Source organism: Carassius carassius, chromosome 30 (genome assembly GCF_963082965.1).
Source record: "Carassius carassius chromosome 30, fCarCar2.1, whole genome shotgun sequence".
NCBI classification, from domain to species: Eukaryota; Metazoa; Chordata; class Actinopteri; order Cypriniformes; family Cyprinidae; genus Carassius; species Carassius carassius.
In genome coordinates this window covers 29,470,904-29,497,901 of record NC_081784.1, presented here as the reverse complement: position 1 = coordinate 29,497,901, position 26,998 = coordinate 29,470,904, and the positions used below count along the sequence as shown (strand labels likewise).

The window sequence follows — 26,998 nt, the reverse complement described above, 5'->3', positions numbered from 1 at the left end:
GGTTGGAAGGTTCGGGGGTTCCTTTTATTGTTTGGAACGATCAAAAAAATCTTGAATACATCAAGTCCGCTAAAAGATTAAACTCTAGGCAGGCTCGGTGGGTTCTTTTTTTCGGTCGTTTTGATTTTTCTATTTTTTACTGTCCAGGTTCTAAGAACATCAAACCGGACGCGTCATCCCGTATTTTTGATGTTTTGGATAACCCATCTTTTTTCCAAACCCATTTTACCGCAGAAAGTCTTTATTTCTGCAGTCACGTGGGACATCGTGTCGAAGGTTCGCACAGCCTCGCAAGGGGTAACGCCCCCACCTGGATGCCCACCGGGTCGGTTGTTTGTGCCAGAGGCTTTAATGTCCGAAGTTATCCGATGGGGTCATTATTCCAAGGTAGCTTGCCATCCTGGGGTTAATCGTACCATGTTTCTCATTAAACAGCGGTTTTGGTGGCCAGCCATGGCTCGTGACAGTAGTCTTTTTGTTTTGGCTTGCTCTGTCTGTGCTGTATCGAAGTCTTTCAATCGACCCCCTGCTGGACTCCTATAGCTGTTGTTAGTTCCTTCTTGACCCTGGTCCCACATTTCGCTAGATTTCGTTTCAGGTCTCCCTCCCTCACAGGGAAACATGGTGGTTTTGACCGTGGTGGACCGGTTCTTGAAGGCAACTCATTTTATTCCTCTGCCTAAATTACCTTCTGCCAGAGAAACAGCGGTTGCTGTCTTAGATCACGTTTATCGCTTACATGGCCTCCCGATGGACGTGGTCTCTGACAGGGGGCCTCAGTTTGTTTCCAAATTTTGGAGAGAATTTTGTAAATTACTGGGGGTGACTGTTAGTCTTTCTTCTGGATTTCATCCTCAGTGTAATGGTCAGACAGAGAGGGCCAACCAAGATCTAGAATTAATGTTGCGATGTTTGGTTTCTCAGAACCCATCCTCTTGGAGCCAGCAGCTCTCATGGGTTGAGTATGCACATAATTCGTTACCAGTTTCAGCTACGGGCCTATCGCCTTTTGAGAGTATCCAAGGAGCGTGTGAAAGTTATGGCTTTATTTTAAATATTTTTCATGTTCTTTAATGTTATCCATAGTTATTTGTGGCTCTTTTTTTTAAAGTATCGTTAAGCACCGGAATCATAAAAAACCCAATCGATACTCAACCCTAGTCATCAGTGACTACAAGCCAAGCAACTCCACTCCAACAGTCACAGACGTCTCCTTCCTTAACTATAGCGTTATATGTGTGCCTCAATCCTGAGCAAGTAATTGTAAGTTTTGAGCACCGAGAACTATATTTTGCAAGCACATTACATTTTATTTTGAACAGAAATTAACAATCGCAAAAAAATAAATTCGTTTGAGCAAAGAAAAAACAATTCCGTGCTCAAAAAATGTATTTGCTTGTTTGCTATTATCCATATGAACGTGCAGTAATAACCCCTCTCACGCAGTTTACTCAGGTGCTCTCCCACAAACTCTCTCTCTCTCTCTCATCCTCTTAATTCTGTGCGCGCTCAACTCTTGACACACGCTCGCTCAACTTACAACAGCGTTACAAGTGTGCCACAAAATCAACCAATCGGAAAATTAAAGGTCAATTGTTATTGGCTGTTGGTTTCCAATCAAATCGCTAGTAGAACCAAAGCCCCCCTGATCCGTGTACGTTTTGATCAATTCATTTCCTATTTAGAATTCAATAACGAATTAAAAAAATAATAATAATAAAAATTTTCAAAGCTCTTTACATTCTTGCATGTGATTTATCAACACCTAGTACATCTTTAAATATACAGCTCATGAAAAATAAAAGTTCCAGATGGACAAACATTAAATGCATAAACCAGTGTAAATCCTGTCGCCCCCTCTAGTGAACATTAAGTGTTAAGGCCTTCATTGCTTGGGTAACAAAAGTCACTAGGATTTTTTTGGGAAGTTAAGTCTGACCAGTTATACAGCAACGAATCAGACGAGTCTGAAAATCTGAGCTGAATTTGGTGAAACATTAAAGTTCTAGTCGGTGTCAATTATTCTCATAATAAATAATAATAATGTTCAAATATATATTGGCTTTCTCAAGCCCAACAAAGACTAAGAAGAGAAACATCATTCAATTTAGTATGTAATAAAACTAATATTACAAATTTATTTTATAAATTTAACTATATTAATTTTCACAATTATTTATTAATGTCACACACACATACTTAGTGACTTTAGACTTCAAAGACGAGAGTAATAATGTTATAGACATATTATTATGGAACTTTTCAGTCTATTATGGTTTTTTATTTCCACTTCACTTTTATCCAAGGAGACAGAACTATTTGCACTGTATTTATGGTGTAACACTATTCATACAATACTATAACCTAGAAATAATTTAAGCAGGACAAATTATGTGACCAGCAATATCTACTTCAAATATTATGCTAATTAACAGTGGTGAGTGGTGGTTTCAGACATGAAAGTGCTGCACTGGCACTGACTCTTATTCTGCCTGAAAGAATTAAAAGTCCTGCTGAAGGTGGAGCGATTCGACCAGCGCCGCCCACATGTGCGCATGAAATATTGAAGCCATAATCCGATTTGTAAACCCCAAATGAAAAAATGAGCTATCGAGCCAAAAACTAATTTTCCGTTTGTTAAACTAAATGGAAAAACTAATAAATTAGGCATTTTTCCATTTCTCGTTATTGAATTCTAAATAGGAAATGATAGGGCTTTGGGTTCTACTAGCGATTTGATTGGAGACCAACAGCCAATCACAATTTTGTGGCACACTTGTAACGCTGTTGTAAATTGAGCGAGCGTGTGTCAAGAGTTAAGCGTGCACAGAATTAAGAGGTTGAGTTCACTTCAATAACTAGGTTTGTTTACACCAAATCCATCTCTGGTTTTGTTTCAAAAAGATCTATTGTTGTCACATTTGAGTATAGGATCCAGTCCAGTTGAAAGTTCCAGCTATGCATGGCAAACTGTGGATGTATGACTATGTTCTTTGAAGACATCAAAGGCTTTATATGGCAAACAAGGTGCTGTTATGTAGGTGCTGTCATTATAGTTGTGAAGACTTTTTGACTTCAATACCTAACATCTGCAACATCTGTTGGAGTTTGTTTGGCCACTCAAACATCCTCCTCTCTGTGTGTGGGGCTGTTACACACTTGATGTTATAAAGGGGATGACTGCGCAACATTTAAGTGAGATTTCAATGTAGCAGGGGGTGCAAATAACAAAGGCAACCAATGAAACAAGTACTATGAAGAGTCTCATTTATTAGTGAGAGTGCAGTGTATAAGTTACAGACTATATAAATAAAACAAGAAAATACAAACACAGAGGGGAAAACAAGAGTCGTCAAAACAAAGAAATAATCAAAACCAAACATTTTCCATAACTATTCTGTAACATTTAAGCTAACTAAAAAAAGAAAATGTGGAAACAAAACAGAAAACTTCAGCATTTATGATGCCTTAATTACACTAACTAAAACCATACAATAGGTGTTTACACATCTTGAGTAGTGAGCCAGATCAGCATCAGACTTCACTCAGTTCTGTGCCTTCAGTCAAGCCATGAAATTCTAGTCAGTGATGATTGATTGTTAATATGTTTGGCATGTGGTTAAGAGCCTTGACACATCTTTGGGTTTGTTCTTTGATATGTACTGCATTATTCATTGCATTTCTGAGACTACACTGTTTCAGCGTTAAGACTTATGTTTTGTGTCAAGTGCAAGTTTGTGAAGACGGTCTTAGCGCTACACTTGTGTAACGCTTGTTCCCGCTAGTAATTAGCCAGAGTGACAAACGCGATGTGTTGTGGTTAACTACTTGGTCATAATTCTGAGTTCTTTACTTGACTTTACATTGCTGCTTTGCTCATGAAATGGGCCCAAGATTGGACTGTGGATGATAGGAAGAAAGTGGCCTGGTCTGACGATTCAAGACTCCTGGTGCATCACGTTGACGGCTGAGCGTGGATACACCGATTGCCAACAGAGGCTATGGAACAACTGTTGGGCAGACACAGGTCAGCAGCGGCTGTATTATGCAGTGGGTGATGTTTTTTTTATGACACTTTAGGCCCCGTAATCCCAATAGCACAATCCCTGACATTAGTCAGGTATCTGAACATCGTTGTGGACTAAGACACCCATTCATGGCAACTGTGTTCCTTCCCAGTGATGGCCATTACCAACAGGACACAATGCCACACTCCCAGCATCAAGGTGGTTCGGAAACACGATGGAGAAGTTAATGCCTTAATGTAGTAGTGTTTGAACAGTGATTTAAAATACATCCTTATAAAGCACTCTGTCTGTTGTTCAATGAATTTAAACAGGGAACTGCGCCACCGCGTGTATGGAAGCATATGGGTAGCAATATTCAATTTGGAATGTAATATGCAAAATGACAATGCATTTCTGTATTTACATTTACATTTGATGTGGCCAGCATCATCGGATTCAAATATTATGCTAATTAACAGTGAGCGGTGGTTTCAGACATTACAGTGCTTCACTCGCACTGACTCTTATTCTGCCTGAAAGAATGAAAAGACCGAGCTGAAGGTGGAGCGATTCGACCAATCAGATGAAAGCAGCGTTTCAGCTCCGCCCACAAGTGCGAATGAAATATTGAAGCCATAAACCGAAATGATCAAAACATACACGGACCAACGTGCTTGTCCATGTTCTCTCACTTGAATCCTCTTCTTGAGATTTGAGTCTCTTGACCTTCTGCAAGCCCCGCCTTGTTCACGCAGTGATTGACATGGCGGGAGGGGGCGGACACGTGATCGGCTCGGAATGCATTTTCAATGTGCACATTGAATTTTGCTACATTCATTGCGGTACATTGAATGAAAATGCAATCGTAAGTGTCTTGACTGTGAGTGTTAATGCATTTAAGAAAAATAGCATTTAAATGATAATTTTGCCACAGTTTTTGCTTGAACATGTTATACATATCTAATCATTTCTGTAATACATTTTTTTATTTTAATTTTGCAACTTATAAAAAGTTAAAATTAGTATTCATTTTACATATTAAAACTGGTGTATGAAATGCCAAATGAAAATTATGTAATTTAATTTTCATTTTCATTTTGCACCAAACGTTGCACAAATGTATTGGAAAATGTAAATGTAAATACAGAAATGCATTGTCATTTTACATATTACATCCCAAACTGAATATCGCTACCCATATGCTTCCATACGCGTGGCCATTTGTGACAAGTGGTTTCATTCTACTTTGAAACAGTTAAAATAACTTTAAACACCAATAAATCATAAAATGTTTGCAAACACATGTTCTGTAGAGTGAAAATTACTTGTGCAGTTTTTTAAGTTTTTGTTTTAAAATGTTTGCATACAAATGCATACAAAACAAAATCACACCATTTTTCACAGGAATCTTGGTTTTTAATTGCAACAATCTGACATTTTAAACCCAAATAAAGTAGCTGTATTGTAAATATTATATATATATAACATACACGTATATATAACATATACATATATATATATTTTTTTTAATTCATATTTTGTTATTTTAAGATAAAAGTTGATCCCTAACGGTACTGTCTGTCTTAAAAATGTACTGCAAATCTAAAGAATGCTGAAGGCGAACAGAAATGAGATATACATCTCTCTGTTTGCAGCGTGTAAGACACGCTTGTCAGGAAAGTGAGTGAAACACACACACACAAACACACGTTTTTATCAAATAATATGTCATTAATAGTGGTTTCCTTCCATGATTTGATACGATTGCATTCACATCAGCAGCGAACTGTACTCCAAACCACCCTTTTTAAGTTCGAAAGACAGCGTTCGCATCATCCAAACGAACTGAACTCTGACATCCATCGAACCCGGGTGCACACCAGAAATGCTAGTGAGAAATTATCCTGAAAGTCATGTGATGGTTGATCTGAGGGGGTGCATGAGAATTTAATTCTTTCTCATTACTCTTCATATATTTTGCTACTCTCAGTCCGGTGTTCCTGTGTCTTGTTTTTCTCCCCATGTGCCTTCCATGACCTAGTTTCTCCTGTGTTCCCTGCTCATATTTGGTTTTCCTGTTCATTATCCCATTTAGTTCCATATGTTTCAACCGTTTCTGAAAGTTTTGTCTTTTTCCTATGGTGATTGAGATCGCTGCAAGATACTCCACCCTAGCCCGCGGGGATTTCCTGTTTTAGGAATTCACTCAGTAATTCTGTGTACACTACATTCGCTGTTCTGGATCAGGGCCCCATGGACCTTCCAGACACCACTGGACTAAACTGGAGGGTAGGGATCCTCCGGTGTCTGGAGAGCGTTCAGCCCCGATCCAGAACCAGCCCACCGTCAAGTCCACTTGCCATTCCAGTGTCAAGCCCGGCGTTCAATTCACTCCCAAGCCTTCAGCTGACAGCAGCAGTTTCCTTCACCTCTGCTCAAAGAAGGAGAATGTGGAAGAAGAGAGCCGCTCCAGTGTCGGCTCCAGTCTCAACCCTCCTCCTGTTCCTAAATTAAGCCCAGAGAGGGCTGCTGTTCCTGTGTTGAGCACAGAGTGTGCTCCTGTTCTTGAGGTAAGCCCAATGAGGGCTCCTGTTCCTAAATTAGGACCAGTGTTGGGGGGGGGGGGGGTATTTGGTGAATATCGAGGCCAGGACCACGGAGGTCAGCATCATGTTTCGTCCATCTAAACTACAACGAATACACAAATATTGCTGGGATTACTGCAAATGTTTATCATAATATATAAAACCATGCCAGGCAAAAAACACATCAAAAATGTCTTGAAATGAAATGCAACATACCTTGAAAAGGGCACATAAGATTATTTAGAAGTGGAGAAGCAGTATCACCAATAATCAATGCGGGAGTGTGACTGTGGTCCCGGGAAGATCTGGTGACGGGGGCAGGTTCAGTTTCAGCTCGAGCATCATGGAACCATCTTTGCTCTCCTTAAAGATACCTACATCGCTTTCTCACCCATATCCTCCCGCATCAAACATAGTAAATCTGTATCTGACATCACAGGTAGCCAAGGGGAAAATAGAGTGTGCACTTTTGTAGTTAAAATCACTACCAGCTGAAGGGGATGTATTTATGTAAACACGTTTTCTGTCTATGCAGCCGACATAGTTCGGAAAGTTCCACAAGTGCCAAAAATCTTCTGCGATAGCTTCCCATAGCGCCACATTACAGCAAGGGAGGAACTCTGGCTGTAGGGCTTTCCAAAGTGCTTTACAGATCTCTGAAACAATTGAGGACACCGTGCACTGCACCAGTTTGAAGGGTAAGAAGAAGGGTCACTGCCAGTCTTTGCTGAAGATCAGTCGGCATACCATTGGTACACTGATGTGAAATAAAAGGCTGTAAACGACAAACCAAATCGTTGAATTGAGTTGTCAACATGTAAACAACATGTATCGGAAATGAATCTGTTCATCTGTGCCCTGCATTTGTTGAACAAGCATGACAATTTCTCCCACCTGTTGTCTTGTTTGGTGCAATGGCCATACATCTTCTCTTGTTCCATTGTTGACTCCTGTATTTTTGTTGATATTTGTTGGTATTGATATTTAACAACTCTAGCTGCAAAAGAAGTCGCTTTCTATTTGCCACCATCACTGCTGCAGCTTCTTCTTCAGCCTTTGCCTTGATACTGTGGGTTACACCAACAACATGCCCATGGACACTGCATACTAGCAGTCTGCATGAGTAATTGCATGTCAACAAGGACAACAACCCAAAAGTATAAATGAAAACGATGCGTAGCCTACAGTATAGGTCTGATGCAGAGGTATAAATCAGTCTTTAGGGGAGTCCAACATATGAGCAAATGGTGGCATTGGAAGAACTCAGAGTCTGGATGGACCCAGAGGAAGATCTGGTAAATGTATGGAGATAAAGCTGGTAAAGTGATAAGTCTGGATGTTTTCAGTGAAAAGGAGAAAGTCTTTTGGAATTGGGGGAGGGTGTTGTCCAGATATAGACAGATAGTGGTAGGAATCTGGGGGAGATGTAACAGAAAAACCAAGGAGGATGGAGAGAGCAATAATTGTTTTGTAAGCATTGTCCACTATTACTAATGGCCACCTGTTAAAAAGTGGTGATTATGGCCATTAACGATTACATGTAATCTGTTTATGTAACCAGATTCTAAAAAAATTAAGTAATTGTAACTAGATTAAATTACATTTTAAAACATGTGTAATCACACTACAGTTACTTTTTATTGATTACATTACATATTATTCACACAATAATAATAATACAAATAAAAAAAATATTCATAATTTATTGGTTCTCCCTATAATTCCTCTTTTTCTTCTTTTAAATGTTTCTTTCTAAAATAGCCTACTGCTTATATAGATTCAGAAAGTCTTCTAGTTTTGTGGACATTCACACAAAGACCAGTCACTAATCAGCTGGCTATAATTACACAGAAAACTGAGAGAGGCCACACAACATTTGACCACTGGATTTACAAAACTCATTTTAATTTTAAGAAGTATTATCTCAACATTTCTACTTTGTATCAAGTACTAATTAACACACATTTTTTTATTTGAATTATCACTCAGTCTGTAACCATGCATTACTATGTCTTTGGAAGGCTTTTACCTTTCAAACACATTCAAATGCACAAATTCACGTTATTTCTTATTTACATGTAATGTATGGATTCACAAACTTTTTTTTTTTTCTCAGCCAAATCTCTTTCACCCAATATATTTATTTGAAATTCCCCTTAGAGATTTAAAGGTAATACGTTGATGATTAAGTATCTTATTTGCATGCTCACGGTTCTCTGGCTTTGGTGGTTTACACATGCAGGTAAACAAATTATTATTATTATTTTTAGTAAACGTTTTATTTTGATAGTTTTTATTTTAAAATTATGTATTTTATTTATTTATTTATTAGCTTTTCATTAAACTTGTTTGGGGTAAACTTGACTTAATGTAATGTTTAGTGCACTTCATTATGTTAATAACGAGATTTTTATATCAATATGGTACAAGAGAATCCTATTTAAATCAAAATGATAAACGAGATAGGTCAAAAGTAATCTAAAAGCGATCAAAAAGTAGTCTGAGTTTACCTAAAGTGAGTAAAGTAATGGACTACGTAACTAACTAAATTCTTCTGTCATGTAATTTGGAATCAGTAACGCATTACAATTCATCAGCAACCTAACGTTACTCAGCTCTGATCGTTTATGTTTAATTATATTTATATTCTAAAAACATTGGTTTCTCTTTGCATTTGCACGACTTCACCAGCAGAAGTCCCCGGCGAGCGGAGTATCGACTCGAGCTCTCATAAACGTTTAGTTTCAACGAGTTTCGAAAAACCTCGCTTCTCCCATCAGCTACTGTAATATATCATAGACAGTAAAATATATATATAATATAAAGTAATATATATATAGTATAATGTATTTGGGGAACAGAATCAAATGATCTTCGTCGTCATCTTGCTCCGCCCCTTGCTCCTCGAGGTTTTCCAGGGGGAGGAGACTACATTACTACGCGTGACGTCACGCTCAGCAACAGGCGTCCGCCAGAGAACGAGAGGAAAAACACTTTGAACTGCAATAACAGACACAGAAAACACACTTCCACGCGAACTTGTATGGGTATCTGAACATTTACTGCTTCTGCGGTAAATACAACACTTAAAGGTATTCGTGATCCGTCGACCAATGTTCGCCAGCAAAATTCTCGCGGAAGGAAAGTTTGGGAAGGCCTCTGACGTCACGCCTCTCGGGACTCTTTAATCTAGTAACGTTACAGGAAAAAAACAAGAAGAAGAAGAACGTTACAGGACTGGGCGGTTTGTTTTGAACAACTATCTGTACTTTTAACTCGTTTTAAAAGGTAAACAGTCGTACAGTCCGATCCGGATTGAAGTCTTGGTGGAAAACATCGCTCCTGATCTCGCGACGCGAAAATGATGCCGGTGAGCTTTCATATTCCCACTTACATAAGAGGAAAAACTCTGTGTTTTGATTCTTTAATGTCTAATCTGAAAAGATATTGCCTGCAATGTTGTCAATCAACCATCGCTCGTGTGACTTTTCTCTTTAATGTTCGTGCTTAATGTAATTGTGCTTCAGTCTTGATGATTTAAAGGGTTATATATTGTGTTGTCTGTCTGTCAGTCTATCTAGAGTTTAATATCCATTGATTTAAATTGTGTTTGAATGTTTCTTTTCCAAATTCATATTAATATAAGTGACCCCCTCCCACACACACACACACACACACACACACACACACTGCATCTCATTACAAGTAAAAAAAAAAATATATGTGTATGTGTGTATATATATATATATATATATATATATATATATATACACATATATATATATATATATATACACACATATATATATATATATATATATATATATATATATATATATATATATATATATATATATACACACATATATATATATATATATATATATATATATATATATATATATATATATATATATATATATATATATATATCTCGGTGGTCTTTACAAGATTATGACTTTATTAAATCTAAATCATCCAATATTATTTGGAGGCATATTAACTGTATTGATGAGTTATGAGGGTCAGTCTTCATTGGCTGTCAGAATCACACACTCTCTCAGCAGGTGTTGAATATGTACATACTTCACGACCAGTAAAGTTTGTTTTATAGTATGAATGTAATACGGACGTCCTTCATCTGTCATGTTGTCCCTGATCCACCTCTCGTCCTCCACATCTGCTGGTGTTCTCCAGATGTTCCTGACCGTGTACCTCAGTAACAGTGACCAGCACTTCTCCGAGGTGCCCATCACGCCGGAGACCGTGTGCGGTGACGTGCTGGGGCTGTGTCAGGAGCCGGGCGAGGCCAGCTGTCACCTGGCTGAAGTGTGGAGAGGCTCAGGTGAGGCTCTGGTGAAGAACAGAGCACCAGTATTACACCGCAGTCTTTCAGAGCAGATCTGATTAGTCAGAACGGGTGGATCTAGAGCTCCCCATGGCTCTGTGTTCACAGAACAGGTCCAGAACCACACAACAGACTAATCTTTGTATTGCTACACGGTAAAGGAATCATCCAGATCACATTGGCTGTGTGAAGCTCTGGGGAAGATTGTTTGGCTCAGAAATCAGTAAGATGAAGATCGGTTCCAGTTGCTAGCAGCTGCCTCTCTCTGTTATGGCTTTCACCACACGTTAGTGCCATCAGCAGATAGTGCTATTGGATGCTACATTGGTGCGATGTGTGTTCTGAGTGTGTGTGTGTGTGTGTGTGATGACTGCAGAGCGAGCGGTCGGCGAGAGCGAGAGGATGATGGATCTGCTGCTGCAGTGGGGACAGGAGAGGCCCGAGGTCCGGTTCTTTCTGCGTCAGGGCAGATCACCCAACCTGCCGACAGGTAACACACCGCAGCTCTCACTGTAGCACTGACTGCTGGAGAAGTACAGGGAAGGACTGCTGTATTCACTTCTGTCACAGACTAACTGGATCTAAATATCACACAGAAGCACATTCACCGTATGGGTTACAATCAAAATGACTTTTCCAAATCTTAGGATTGTTTCAGTTTTTGACAACGTTTTTACAAATATTTCACACCGCTCAACATAAATGGTTGCCAACAGCCAATCTAATTTCAGGAGCTAATACAAATGGCTGGTTATTATGAAATGTAAGGCTGTGTAGATGAGGTTATGCGCCAAACATTAGCAATTTTTGTACTTGCTCCTTCTTCTGGTGGCATTACTGCTATAACAGCAACAACTTTGGACAACAATATTGGAGAATATTTTTTAAGACATTGCACAACTCTATAGTAAATTGTTTTGCTATATAAACATTCAGTCGATTTGAAAGCGTTAGAAGAGGTGAAAGCATGCAAAGCACAAAACATTCAGCACTCGCACAAACCCCAGACTGAGTCTCTCTTTCATATCTTCTTACACTTTAATGAACAAACACACCTTGCCAATTTGAACATTAAAGTGATTTTAACACATTCAAGAACAAGAAGAGGCGACTAACAACTCCGCTTAACCTACTGCTGTCGGTGTCCTTAATGTTATTTAAGTTTAACAATTAATCTGTATATTTAGTTTATTAAGTTGAAGAATATGCGGCGTTATTTTGCAATGAAGTATTCAATTTCTGGACTTGAACATCTACAAATCTAATGCATCTATCTATTTATTTATGTGTGCAGCTGCTTGTAATTAGTTCTTATTTACTGACTGTTCACTTGTTTGTAATGATGTTTGAACTTTATATTTGTTTGTTATATAAATTGTAATGGAAAATCGTAAAATTGAATTGGGATCGAAGATGTTGGTGTCATATAAGTTGATTTATTAGAATACAAGTTAACGGGTCAAAAACCATGAAATCAACAACTATTATTAGTTTATTTGATTGTATTTCTGTGGCAGTGCCAGAAGAGATATTGAGATACTGAATTAACATCCGTGTCTGTGAGAGTAGATGCTTCTGAATTGAGGTGGGCATGGTTCAGGCTTTGTGTTCGGGTGTCTTCTGCAGGATCTCTGGGCTCAAGCTTGTGTTTGTGTCTGTGTTTCAGACTCCAGGAGCGGGAATCAGAAGAGGAACGGAGTCCAGAGGCCCACAGACAGACGGCCGGAGAATGGAGTGAGTCTGTCTGCACTTGTGTGTGTGTAACGTGATCCAGAAGTTCAGAGGGCATGAGAGGAATGCAGTCTGATCGAACAGGAGATAGATGAGCATGTGATGATCTGATGTTTGTGTGTGCAGGTGAGCATGACTCTGTCAGAGCTGCAGGAGATGTCTGCCAGACAGCAGCATCAGATTGACTCCCAGCAGCAGCTCCTGGCCTCCAAGGTACAGGAAAACACATCAGTGGTAGATTAGACATGAACCAAAACAGACGCTGGGAGATATGACCAAAATCCTAAATAATATGACTTTATGATAACCATGTATATTACAATGTATCTTTGTTATTTACATATAAGATCACGGATTCAAATGACATATGACAGTAGGATAAATAGAAGAAGACGGTGTTGTGTTCTTCATCAAGTGCTGAGATGGAAAAGCTCCAGGTTCTGTGACAGAGGTTTTATCTTGATCTGAAGTGAGCAGTGAGTGAATGTGAGCGTCCCGCTGTCCTCTCTCTGTCCTGCAGGAGCAGCGCTTGTGTTTCCTGAAGCAGCAGGAGCACAGGCATCAGCAGACGTCCTCGCAGCAGAAGAAGCTGCAGCATCTGAGGGACGCCGTGGACAAACAGGAGGCGAAGCTGAAGATGGTGCGGGCTCTGAAGGGACAGGTGGAGCAGAAGCGCCTCAGCAACGGGAAGCTGGGTGAGCGCTGCTCAGTATGAGCTCGAGCAGTCTTGCTGCTGATATAACACACATGTTTCTTTGGAGATTCAAGTGAGGTCCGGGAAACAAGCTTTTCAAAGTACACCATGATGCATTCAGCGCTCTCTATATGACGGTTGGTTAAAAATGTTGCCTCCTTTATAAAGATGTGCTTCGGAACAAATGTAAAGTGTTTCTAAGTGCATCATCATGAATCATGTGCGTGTTAACTAGCACAAAAGTTAGCAAGCTCCTCTAAGAAAACTGGAGCAGCCATGAATGATTAATTTGTCAATCAACAATAAATTGATTCACTGACCGTGCACACCATTCTCTGGTCAAGGTCCATCTTCTTATTAAACCTATAGTTCCTGAAACGTTTGCGTGCTCCAGAAAGTCTACAGAGACAGGAATATTCATTATATAAGAGGAACATAAGAGATTTAAATCAAATAATGAATTAAAATCTATAAATTTTATTATTACTCAGACAAAATGCTGAAATATGTCAAATAATAAAACTAAATTGAAATGAAACAAAAATAACGACTTTATTAAACAATTCAAGTCTCTATGCTTAACAGAGACTTTAGACTTTTTAAGATTTTTTTCATGAATCCAATTAAAGGCTCTTTACACATGTAGCATGAGCAGTTTCTGATTTAAATTCGATTGTATAATTTCTCAATCTGAAGTAAAGACAGAATACCCTGACTTCTGCAAACAGCAGGGGCTTGAACGAGACGCAGATTCACGCTCTGACAGCAGGTGGCACTTATGGAGCAGCAGCGATACAACAATAACTTGGTTTACGCTGTAAACAAAGCAACACTGCGCTTATGAAATACTGCTCTTATATGCATTATACAGAGACGAGAGGAAATATGATCTAAGCTTTTCTGAAGATGCATTCATATAAACCTCCACCGACAGCCATGGTAACTGTTTTTGTTGCCTGTATGTCATGTGTGAGGCTCCTAAATCTGACCACATGCTTCCTGTGACTCGTTTGAATATTCTTGTGTACATCAGTGTTTTCAGCGCAGGATTTAAGCTTGTGCAGTGGAGGTTATTCTGTCTGTGTGTTTGTTTTAGTGGAGCAGGTGGAACAGATGAACAATATACTCCTCCAGAAGCAGAAAGAGTTGGTAGTCGCCGTGTCTAGAGTGGAAGAACTGAAGAAACAGCTGGAGACCCTGAAAAACGGGCAGCTGGACGTGCTTCACAGTAACCACAGCTCAGTGGCCGAGCTGGACCGACTCTACAGAGAACTACAGGTGAGAGCTGAGGAGAGTTCATCACCGCCTCAGGCCTCTGTCGAAACATCTCACCTGTGTGTGTGTGTGTGTGTGTGTGTTCACCAGATGAGGAAGAACCTGAACCTGGAGCAGAGCGCTAAACTCCAGAAGCAGAGAGAGAACCTGAACAAGAGGAACCAGGATGTGGCCAGCATGGACAGACGAGTCGGTGAGCTGCGAGATCGCCTGTGGAAGAAGAAAACTGCCCTTCTGCAGAAGGAGAACCTCCCCGTGAGCGTAAGACAGTTTCTCTGTTCACAGCGGTCAATTCAGAGAGGCTGAAGGTTTGGACAGGGACTGTTTGCCTCATGATGAAGGAACAAAAAAGCTGTCACTAATTCAGTGACAATCAATGTAAAGTTGCTATATATAAAGTCATCAGCAAAGGGCTTTTATAGGCTTTTTATTTCTTCTCAAAATGTAAACAATGAGTTTTGAGAGTGATATTGTGCATGTAAATATGTAATATTCACACCATTCGTTCCTTAAAAAAAGTGTGAAAACCCTAAGTTTTTGTGACCATGTAGCTGAATATTTGGATTAGCGTGTGTAGCGATGATCGGTGTGTGGTTTCACCTCAGATATGTTCTTATTCCAGCTGCCTTCAGATGGCCAGACAGCGCCGCAGACAGGACCGGCCCGTGTGGCTGCTGTTGGCCCTTATATCCAGTCCTCTCTGATGCCCAGGGGCCCCGTTAAACAGGACCTGTCCATTAAACACACGTACCCAGACGGCACAGCGACTGTACCTCATCAGCACAAGACCCCTCACCCAGACGCAGGTTTGTAGATCACTGGGCTGTCTGTTCAGTGTGTTCAACCATGTTGATCTGAGTTTCCTCTATCTTTGAGTTGAGATCCAATTGAGATGCTGTAATTATATTATATTGTGCATTCAGCCACAGATGAACAGTTCATAGCTTTATCATAAGAGACAAAAATAGCAAGTATAATTTGGTACAACATTACAAGAAAACTAACTTAGACTTGATGGATAGCATTTTAAAGTTACTATGCACTGTACACATCATATTCTCCTCTGTTTTTTTTTCTTTACAAACTTTTTTTTTATATATACATCTGGAAGATGTTCCCATAGCATTTTCTTTTGTTCATAGAGAAGCAGTGCTATGATAGTAACTGAGATGATCATTCTAAAATATAGAAAATAATCGTATGAATTGAACTTTTACTGTCCATTTCAGTTGTTACTCTTTTAAGGACCTTCTGGTGCATAGCTGTGTTGTTGTGAGAGACACTTCAGTCTAACTCCATTCCTGCAGCTCAGATAGTAGAGCACCGAACTAACAAAGCCAAGGTCATGGTCTGATTCCCATGTAAACACATATCGATAAAATGTGTACTTTGTCTGCCCAGAGTGTAAGTGTATGTGTAAATGATTACTTACTGGTGCTAATCTGGCACCTGCTGCCAATTTCCTTAATTCTGTGACAAACCGTATTTAACTGGCAGCATTCCTCCAGTTTTCACTGAGGTTGCAAGATGGTGGTGACTAAAACCCTGCAATGGGATGCTGTCCAACTGAAAGCCAAAGGGATGACCCTTTCAGCCATTGCAAGAGAAGTTTGTCATTCCAAATCTGTGATTTCTAGACTATTATAGCATTACAATGACCCTTAGTCAAGTCCTCTAAAAAGGCTGGTCTTCCCTGTAAGACAACACGCTAGAGAGGGCAGGGTAATGCAGAGACTCTCAATGGGAAATCGGTTCAACACTGCAGCTGGAATTGCTTTGCTGTTCAGTGCTGAACAGGATATGGATCTGTCTCGTTATGTTGAAGAGAAGTTGGACTGAAAACACACTCTGTAGTGATCAAGTCTGTCATCAGCAGAAATCGTAAGGCTAGTCTAAAGCCCCTTTCACTCAGAGAATCTGAATACATGGATAATGTGTTTTGTGATTTATCCTGGGATCGCTTGATTCTGCTTCATTCACACTGCCAGTAGCTATGTATCCATCCACCTGTTTTCATGCACATTTTGGATTATCACATAAAATACAGCTGGATGGAAACCAAGATGCGCATAAACTATGTTGGAAACATTTACCGAATGACTTCCACCATGCACATTAGGACTGGGACGATAAATCGATGCAGAATCCATTCGTGGATCGATTCTTAGATTTTCAGAATGCATCGCGATTCCTCTGGAATCGATTCTGAGGTGAGATTTTAACAGCAGGTGGCGCTCTAATCTAGTTTTTATCGGCACACTCAAATGCTCATGAAGAAGAGTGCTTAAGAGTGAGAGTCATGTAATTTCACCTCATCTTAGAATGCGTTTATGATGCAAGAGTAATGTAAACACAGCCCACTGTGAACACCTTCGTAATTCGCTTCAGCCTTTTCGAATTTTATGAATGATTATTTTAGGTTCAGGCGTCTGTAAGGATTTGGAAACAAGCAGAGTACGGGTGTTTCTAAAGCATGCAGTGCCATCTGCTGTTCAAAACTAAGCTCAGAATCGATTCAAGAAAGAATCGCCATGCATTCGGAAAATCTCACAATCGATGCTGAATCATTTCTCGATTCGCGATGCATCGATTTATTTTCCCAGTCCTAATGCGCATTGAAAAAGACAGATCACTTCACAGTGCCAGTTTACCAGGAAGTGACAATTTCTTCTCTTTGACTTGTTGGATGGAACCGGTGCTGAATTCGCAAATGTTTTATGCAATATTCCAGTTTTGAGCATAAGTTAAATTCATATCTTTGGATGGAAACATAGCTAGTGATTTTCCGTAATCTGTGTGTGCGTTCACAAACAATGAGGATTGTTCTCGAGCATCAGGCAAGTGCGATTGAGATTCAGTTTTTCCATTCAGTTCTCATTAGATTATCTTCATTCATGTTTCAAAGATGAATGAAAATGTTATGGGTTTGGACATGATGGTAAGTAAATGATGACAGAATTATCATCTTTAGGTGAATAACTAAAAATGCAGCAACTTAACAAGCATCATTCATTTTCATGAAAAGCAATGCATTACATTAATTTTGTGTTCATTTTTGTCACCTGGGCTGGACTTGCTTATTTGTTTTTAATATTATGAAACCCAAAAGATTAATTTGTAAATTGTAAAGGCCTTTTCACACCAAAAGTGAAGTTAATAAGCCTTACTGTGCGTTCACACCGCCGGCAGCGAGAGCTTCAAAGTGGCTGGAAGTCATTCATTTTCAATGTAAGCCAGCGGCGCGTCGCGACTTGGCCGTTGAGAGCGTTGAGGAGAGTTGAAATCAAGGCAGCTTTATGGTAATGAGCTATGACACGGTTGGGCAGCAACCAATCGGAACGTAGAAGTCCACCGCTTGAGAGGATCCCAGAGAACGCAGCTCCGCCCACATTAGTTCCCAAGCACAATGGAGGACCGGTTGATTATTGCTAGTTTCGCGTTTGCAATAATCTATGATGTGTCCCTGTTTGCGTACAGGGACATAAAAAATAAACGTAACTTATAACGTTACCCTCCTTGTGGTTAGTCTGCACGAGATCAACAAGCTTGTTTGCCTTGCGGCCGCTTTAAATACAAAATAAGCATTCGGTCTACGTCAGAGCGTCTGAGCGCTCACAAATCTTTCTGCAGTGTCGTGAGCGTGAGCAGAGGAGTGGTGGAAATTATGATTCTTTCTAGAGATTCCTTAATTTTCAGTTCGTTCACCAAAATGATTCGTTCAGAGATAATTTCTTCGTATTACACAAAATATGCCAGCAGGTGGCAAAAAAGAGTGTATTACGTGTTATGTCTTAAGTCAACCAACGTATTCACTTGTTACAAAAACTGATCTGGCTTTATTAAAATGTGTGTATAATCGCATTCAATATATAAAGTCTAATTAAGTTGTTTAGATGAACAAAGCACGAGGTTTTCTTGCCTAACTAGCATTTTAATTGTTAGGTCAGACAGTTTGTATATTATATATTCACATTCTAAAATCGGGGATTAAACGTGGAGTTGCTAAATATCAAAACAAGCGTATGTGCACAGTACTGTACCCAGGGCCGTATTAAGACAGTGTGGCTCCCCTGGGCACTATACATCAAATGCCCCCCCCCCCGACATAATTAAGGTGATCTCTCAAATCAAATGTAATTTATTAACTTGTCCAACTACCGTATTATTCGGACTATAAGTCGCACCTAAATTTAAGTCGCAGTAGTCCAAAAATACGTCCTGACAAGGAAAAAAACATTTAAGGTTAAGGGACCTCACTCCTATACAGCCTGAATGTGACCATTGAAATGAAACTCAAATGTAATTCTCTCTGTCGTGACTGCATTCAGGTAAGGTGTCGTCAAAGATGTTTAACTGGAAGATGGGTGGTAATGTTGGGTCGTCCAGTCTTCCACGCACGGTGGCCCAGGCATCTAAAAACCAAGGTGACCCTCTACACCTCGCATCCCCACTGGATGTATAACACACAGTTAGTCTCTGCTTAAATGTGTTCTGCCCCCTGTAGCAGATAACTCAGACGTGCTGAAGCGGGACCCCAGGGTGCGCCCGGTCTCCATGTTTGAGTCCATTGATCCACCGGCAGCTTCTTTACGGAAGAACCAGAGCAGTGAGGACCTTGCGTCTCCTTACACTCAGAGCGCTGTCAAGAACACAGTCAAGGTTCCTCCTCCAGTTCCAACTAAACCCAAACAGGCCAATCTTCCCTCTGGTGGCCAGATGGGATACGGCAAGGCTGCCCCCAGTGCCGGCACCTTCCCTGGGAAGAGTAAACCTTCGGCTCAGCAGCTGCCCACTGGATCCCAGTCTGGTAGTACTCTTCCCAAACAGGAGGCTCCCCCAGCTGCAACCGTATTCCCCTTCAGCCTCGAACCTCCTGGGGCCAAAGACTCCGGACAGGTCCTGCGTAAGCCCCAGATGCTGGCCACCAGCTCCATCTACTCCATGTACACGCAGCCACATGGCGTGCAGGGAACGCTGAGCCGACCCCAGACCCAGAACCGTGGCAGCAACTTCATCAGCGGTGAGTGACACTACAACACACATGACTGGATTCATCCCAACAGCCCTTTCACATCAGATTAATAGATGCAGCAACACTATCAGAACAACAGAAGAGTAGGCAAGGGTTATGGTTAGGGGTTAAGAGTGTCACTACAAATGTTCACTAAATCCAAGTACGTTAAACACATTTACTGCATCAACATGTATGTTGTATAAAATGTTAAATACAGTCAAAGCCACCTAATATGATGTGTGACTGATTTGAAGCCATTTGCTTGGTGGAATGTATTCGTGGTGGGATCATTGAAGGTCAGCAGCAAAAAACTGTTGGTAAATGAATTGAGAGCAGGTCCATGATCTGTATTTGTTTTATTTAATACACTGTATCTCAGAGTTAATAAGCCAGTACCACTTCTGGTCAAATCAGAACATGCAAGTAACACCTAGTCACAATATTGACTCTTCTGTATAGACATACATTTTACTGTAGTTAGACAGAACATCGGATACAATTTTTTTGTATTTAATTAGGTTTCTGACTTGTCTGCCAGCTCAGAAAAGCAAAAAAAACAGGTCTTGTGTCGACGCCCCACCGAAGAGAGCGGTTGGGGAGATCAGAGGCCATTAGCATTTAAAGAGACATGCACCGAAATGGCTCGTGTTTTAACTTGCGTCTGACCTTGACAGACTGAACAGAAGAAAATGATCAGAAATGATTCCCACATCAAAGTAGGCGGAGCCCCAGAGCGCACCTCCCTATTGGGTAATAACCACAGAGCACTGGTAGATTGGAGGTGTTCACCAGCAAACTTTTCTGTAATGTTTGTGTTGGCAAGCTGTTTCTAACACCCCAAACAAACTCAAACAAACTTCATTTTGGCTTGATTTTGTTCAAAATGACATCACATTAATTTGTTCTTTGCTTTAGCTTGAAAGTCTTAAACTAGCTTTGAGGGTCTTAAACTAGCTTTCTAATAAACTTGACACGGTGCACTGTGGATATTGTTGGTTCTGTGTCAAATGGCGTTGGATGAAAACAGTATAAAAGCATGAGATTATTTGTGATTATTTTGACCAGTTGACAGTTGTTTTTGTCTTCATGCAGTTTATGGTAAACCAGTGACCCCCGCAGGCCAGCAGTCTCAAAACCAGCCCCCTGAGAACCCGTACCTGGACTCATCCAGTGGCCCAGAAACAGAGACGGACCACAGCGCTGGAGGATCTGCTTCAGAGAACCATGAGAGCGAGCGGACCCCCAGACCCCTCAGTCCCACCAAACTGCTGCCCTTCATCTCCAACCCCTACCGCTGCCAGAGCGACGTCGACTTAGAGGCTCTCCGGAAGAAACTCTACAACGCGCCCAGACCCCTGAAGAAGCGCAGCTCCATCACGGAGCCCGAGGGCCCGGGCGGCCCCAACATCCAGAAGCTCTTGTACCAGAAGACCACTCTGGCGGCGATGGACACCGCAGTGAGTCCTCCTGGAGAAGAGGAGATGCCCGCAGATCCTTACAGCGCTGATGGAGCTTCTCTTGAGGGACCAGAGCAGCCTGTCCCTGAGCCAGTGGAGTCCACAGCCGTCCCAGACACTGAGCGAGAGGACATGCCTCCTCCACCACCCTCACACCCGGCCCCACAGCCCCACGCTTCCTTCCTCTCTCCACCGGACAGCCCTCCTCCTCCTCCTGCTCCTGACAGCTGCCCCGAGGACTTTCCTCCTTATCCTCCTCCTCCGTACCCCAGCGGCGCTGAGCAGGACAATCCAGAGGACTCCTTCAACATGAAGCCTCCTGAGGTCACCGGCCAGGTTCCCTTCCCACCGGTGAGTGCACGCTATACATCATAGACCTCAGCCAGCGGCATCTGGTTATCATCTCAAAATTAAATCTGATGTTTTTTCAGACCAATTTAGATTAAAAGCATATTTTGCCTGGTCTAGTAGGTTCTGCCAGTCATAAGTCACATGACTTTGGTTGCACTTGTTTTATATATATATAGACCACATATCATGTCATTAGCTTTGTATGATAACATGAATGTAAAAGTGAGAAAGGGAACCGAAATAAAACTAGTAGCCTCGACACACAGCTCCTCTGGGCAAAGCAACAATACTGACACTCAATCTAACCTAAATCATTTGAATATATTTCAATCCCAGTTAATCCAAATGTTACCTCAAACTCTCAAGCGATTAAAATGTTCAGTCTAATTAATTACACTATGTGCCAGCTATCTACTCAACATCTCACCATCTACTTAATTGCAAATTAATGACACCTAAACTTTGTCTGAGAAATCTTTAGCATAAAGTTATCAGTTTTGTTGGACTGCTGACTGTCAGTCTGGTTTGGTTTGAGAGGCACAAGCTTGTGATCCTGTCCTGTGTGATGATTGTGAAGTGTGTCCTGGAGAACTTGAAATAAGAGCCAGTCTTGGATACAAGCACGTGTCAGATGCATGAGTGTAAGAGTGTTTTGTGTGCAGGGTAAGAGGACGAACCTGCGTAAGGCCAGCTCAGAGCGCATCGACCACAGCATGAGAGTGCACTTCAATCCTCTGGCTCTGTTACTGGACTCATCGCTGGAGGGAGAGTTCGATCTGGTGCAGAGGGTCATTTATGAGGAAAGTCCCAGTTCACTGTGTGTGAGATGGTCATGAACTGAGGGATGTGGCAGGTGTGTGATGATGGGTGTTTTACAGGTGGAGGATCCCAGTCAGCCTAATGATGAGGGAATCACGGCGCTGCATAACGCAGTGTGTGCCGGCCACACGGAGATCGTTAGCTTCCTGGTGCAGTTTGGAGTCAATGTGAACGCCGCTGACAGTGACGGATGGTGAGTGTTCATTCACATGCTCTTCATCAGTGAACAGCAAGACTCCAAACGTGAAAAACTGAAAAATAGCTCTAACTATCAAGTTTGCAGTTTGCGGTTTTATCCACCCTTTCCAGTGCACATTCAGTACTGTACAATCATCCAGTTCAGTCAAAGCCGTTTTCATGCTTGTCATTTATAGCAGCTGAACGGTTATGTTTGTGATATCTAAAAAAACCTGTTCTCTCTGCATCAGTGTGAATGCAGTGATCACATCACTAATAGTCAAACACAAATAATGCTGGGAAATAAATCCCTTTATTACTTTATATTTGCTTGTATGTTTTGAAAATAGAATTATTTGGTTTATATTTATTCTGAAAGGGATAGTTCACCCAGGAATGTGAATCTGCTGACCCCAGGGCATCCAAGAGTGACTTTGTTTCTTCAGTTGAACACAAACCGTTGCAGTCTGTCAGTCTTATAATGGAAGTGGATGGGAATCACGGCTAAAACATATAATACAACAAAAAAACCATGCACAAACAAATCCAAATGAAACCCTGCTGCTTGTGACGATAGATTGATGTGTAAAGACACGAAACGATCAGTCTGTGCAAGAAACTGAACAGTATTTAAATCGTTTTCTTTACCTCTGATCCATGCAGTGTCCGAACCGTTATAACTCTCCCGAGCACTGTTATGATCCGGGATAGCACCTGTTCCCTAAACGGGATCCATGGTTTTCTCATCTACGGGATCTCTGTTTTTTTGTTGTTGTTGGATTATATGTTTTAGCCGTGATTCCCAAATACATTTGCATAATGTAGCTATAAAAAAATATACAGGCAAAATTATAGAAGAGTTTAAAATCAAATCAATATTTCATGTCCCATTTATTATTTGAGTGATATGCAGGAGGATCTACAGACAGCTGGTCATTAACCCTTACATGTCAAGCCAATGTTAACAGGTTACAATCAGACTGTCCTCAGCCACATGCTATGTGTGTGTGTGTGTGTGTGTGTGTAGGACGCCCCTGCACTGCGCCGCGTCCTGTAATAATGTGCAGGTGTGTAAGTTCCTGGTGGAGTCTGGGGCGGCCGTGTTTGCCATGACCTACAGCGACATGCAGACGGCAGCGGACAAGTGTGAGGAGATGGAGGAGGGCTACTCTCAGTGCTCTCAGTTCCTCTACGGTCAGTTCCTGCTGCTCTGAGCCTCTAGATCCACACTCACACTAGAAACACATTGTTCTCAGTTCCAGCGTTTCATGTCAGACATCACCACTTTATCATGTGCACATCAAACCTCAAATGATGAAATAATGATGATTGTGAGCAAAGATGCATTGTTTTTCCCACAAAATCTCTAAATATTAGGAGGAACTGGAAAATGAGTGGAAATTGCACTAACAAATCCTAACCAGGTGTTTGCCACAGCTGTGAGCACATTCAGAACAGACACAGAGCAGAGAGCTGTCCTTACTTCTGTTTACTGAACACAACTTTCCACTGTTCATTAAGCATTGCATGCATGAGGAGAAAACTCATGAGTGGCCCATAACACGACGCTAGCACAAACCTGAGGATGTAGACTTGGCCTAACATAACTACAGTTTCACTATAATCTCCTGAGTTGAGTTTTTCGGGCATGAGCACATGGAAGTGTGATGTGAGAATGAGAAAGGGCACGAGTCACTTCTGCTCTGAACAATAGAAACACATGTAGACACTCTTATAAACCTACAAGTGCTCTGTTCAGGCCTGGCATGTTTCTGTGCTGTGCAGGCGTCCAGGAGAAGATGGGCATCATGAACCGTGGGCTGGTGTACGGCCTGTGGGACTACGAGAGCGAGCAGGACGACGAGCTGTCCTTCAGAGCGGGCGACTGCATGACGGTGGAGCGGCGGGAGGACGAGGACGAGACCGAGTGGTGGTGGGTGCGCTCGGCCAGCGGAGAGGGATACGTGCCCCGAAACCTGCTGGGGGTGAGGCTCTGCACACGCTCACACTCACACGGGACACGAGGAGCCAGTCACTGCCTTTCACACTACACACATGTCTCAAACTGTGAAGGATTTCTTGTGTTATGTTTTTTACTCAGGAAGGTTGTAATTTAAGATCTAAAAATACAGAGAACATAATCCTCAGCACTCTAGTTTACTTCAATTACTTTAATATTGCTTCTTTAAAGCCTGTTTTTCAGAAAATGTATGCAGTGTTTGCAAATCTAGAATGGATATTTCCAACGGATGTACTAAAGCAGAATACATAAACTGTCTTGAGATGTTTTTGTGGAGCATCTAGTGTGCCTGTGCCTGAGATCACTGCATGTGTGTGTGTGTGTGTTATAATTGATGTTGTTTTTCTTCCTCCTCTACAGTTGTATCCAAGAATTAAACCTCGTCAGCGGAGTCTGGCTTAAGTGCTTGAGCGAGGACACTGTGTCCGACCATCTCCTCGTTTGACCCATGTGTATTGTTGTTGTTACTGTTGATATGTTACAAAAAAAGTCTTTTTTTCACAAAACGATTGAATAGAAATTATGTGTTTAGAATGTACTTTATATTTGTATATGTCAAGAGTTTTTCCACTGAAAGAAAGAAATGTAATAGTGGCCTGTGTTTTGCATCACAGGTATTTCACATAAGCTGTTCTTCAGTACTTTATTGAAAGGAAATTGATAGTGTTGGAGATCTTCTGAATCTTGGGGAACATTTTTCTCATGCACAATGCTTAACAAATGAAATGAAGTAGTTGTACAGTGCTAGTAAACTGGGTCAGACCAGTGGATTTCTGGCCCAGTAGGGAATATAATAGAAAGTGAGTGAGCGTGATCTCTGGATTGATCCCGCCGGAGAGATGATTTTCCTCTGTTCAGCAAACATAACCTGTTTCTACATCTTCATCCTCTCGAGTTATTGGATAAATCAGCTGGAGGTTCAACATGATTAAATACTGTGAACTGAGTTCTCATGAATACTGTCGTCTGTGAAGTGGGTTTTGTCAGTATATAGTAAGACATATATTATGCTGTTTTTCTGCACGATTAATAACTGTTCTGATATTAATGGGTTAGAGTCTGTATTATTAAATGGAGCTTCAGTGGCTTATTTTTACAGATCTTTGTCACATCTTGATTTTCACTGTAGAAAGTAGTGGCCAACAGTCAAATGTAAACCTTGAATGCAACGTTCGTCACTTTGGATGAACATCAAGAGCACACTTTACAGTCATAGTGAGGACCAGCTCCCCAATCATTCTGAATTTAGACATCTTTTATTTGGGTGTATATACATATTTTGGCCATATCACTGTATGTGTCCAGTAACACAGGAACTGGCTGAGCTTGGAATATTAGTCACCACTGCACCATCAGATGGGCAACCTCCACCTGGTTCTGCACCCCTCCTCTTCTCATTCACCAAAATACTGATCGCCATCACATAGTTTCCATCACAACCTCAATCATGCACCTTGTTTGTGCTTCTTTACCGTTGATGTGATTGTTTTCTATTCATCTCCCTCATTGTTTCATTGTTTATTACCATTTAATGTGAAATAAATTCCACTCACTGAAACAACCTCCTTCATCAAAAAGGAGAATGTGCATTCTTCAGCCTCTAAGCACAACTGGATTGTGCAACTACACAATGATCCACATCATAGAAGCACGTCCACATTTGAATGGCTCTTATGGAGTGGCCTAGTCAAAGTCCTGACTTGAACCTAACTGATATGCTATGGTGGGTAGATTGATATGCTAATGATATGGGGGATTGATATGCTAATGATATGGGGGATTGATATGCTAATGATATGGAGGATTGATATGCTATGGTGGGTAGATTGATATGCTAATGATATGGAGGATTGATATGCTAATGATATGGAGGATTAATATGCTAATGATATGGAGGATTGATATGCTAATGATATGGAGGATTGATATGCTATTGATATGGAGGATTGATATGCTAATGATATGGAGGATTGATATGCTATTGATATGGAGGATTGATATGCTATTGATATGGAGGATTGATATGCTATTGATATGGAGGATTGATATGCTAATGATATGGAGGATTGATATGCTATTGATATGGAGGATTGATATGCTAATGATATGGAGGATTGATATGCTATTGATATGGAGGATTGATATGCTAATGATATGGAGGATTGATATGCTATTGATATGGAGGATTGATATGCTATTGATATGGAGGATTGATATGCTAATGATATGGAGGATTGATATGCTATTGATATGGAGGATTGATATGCTAATGATATGGAGGATTGATATGCTATTGATATGGAGGATTGATATGCTAATGATATGGAGGATTGATATGCTATTGATATGGAGGATTGATATGCTATTGATATGGAGGATTGATATGCTAATGATATGGAGGATTGATATGCTAATGATATGGAGGATTGATATGCTATTGATATGGAGGATTGATATGCTATTGATATGGAGGATTGATATGCTAATGATATGGAGGATTGATATGCTATTGATATGGAG

At 40.9% G+C, this 26,998-nt stretch overlaps 1 protein-coding gene across 4 annotated transcripts; it reads left to right on the top strand.

Moving 5' to 3' along the window:
- Positions 1 to 9,534: 9,534 nt before the first annotated feature.
- LOC132111016 (apoptosis-stimulating of p53 protein 2-like) lies at positions 9,535 to 24,925 on the top strand. Of its 4 annotated transcripts, XM_059518181.1 has the most exons (17): positions 9,535 to 9,962; positions 10,790 to 10,937; positions 11,317 to 11,430; positions 12,607 to 12,674; positions 12,798 to 12,884; positions 13,192 to 13,366; positions 14,462 to 14,643; positions 14,731 to 14,895; positions 15,263 to 15,446; positions 18,969 to 19,064; positions 19,148 to 19,660; positions 20,747 to 21,462; positions 22,125 to 22,283; positions 22,341 to 22,474; positions 23,486 to 23,652; positions 24,244 to 24,443; positions 24,839 to 24,925. In XM_059518181.1, exons 1-17 carry the CDS (start codon positions 9,954 to 9,956, stop codon positions 24,878 to 24,880), a joined length of 3,159 nt encoding a protein of 1,052 aa, XP_059374164.1. In that variant the 5' UTR covers positions 9,535 to 9,953; the 3' UTR covers positions 24,881 to 24,925. The 4 variants fall into 4 exon arrangements, with proteins under 4 accessions (XP_059374164.1, XP_059374163.1, XP_059374161.1 ...); XM_059518180.1 differs by lacking the exons at positions 22,341 to 22,474; positions 23,486 to 23,652; positions 24,244 to 24,443; positions 24,839 to 24,925 and having other exon boundaries at positions 19,145 to 19,660; positions 22,125 to 22,313; XM_059518178.1 differs by lacking the exons at positions 22,341 to 22,474; positions 23,486 to 23,652; positions 24,244 to 24,443; positions 24,839 to 24,925 and having other exon boundaries at positions 14,731 to 14,901; positions 22,125 to 22,313.
- Positions 24,926 to 26,998: the final 2,073 nt, after the last annotated feature.

Excerpts from the sequence above, each read along its gene's own strand:
- LOC132111016 (XM_059518181.1), top strand. Across the intron at positions 14,644-14,730 it reads GACTCTACAGAGAACTACAG|ATGAGGAAGAACCTGAACCT; the intron begins GTGAGAGCTGAG and ends TGTGTTCACCAG. Across the intron at positions 19,661-20,746 it reads TGGCAGCAACTTCATCAGCG|TTTATGGTAAACCAGTGACC; the intron begins GTGAGTGACACT and ends GTCTTCATGCAG.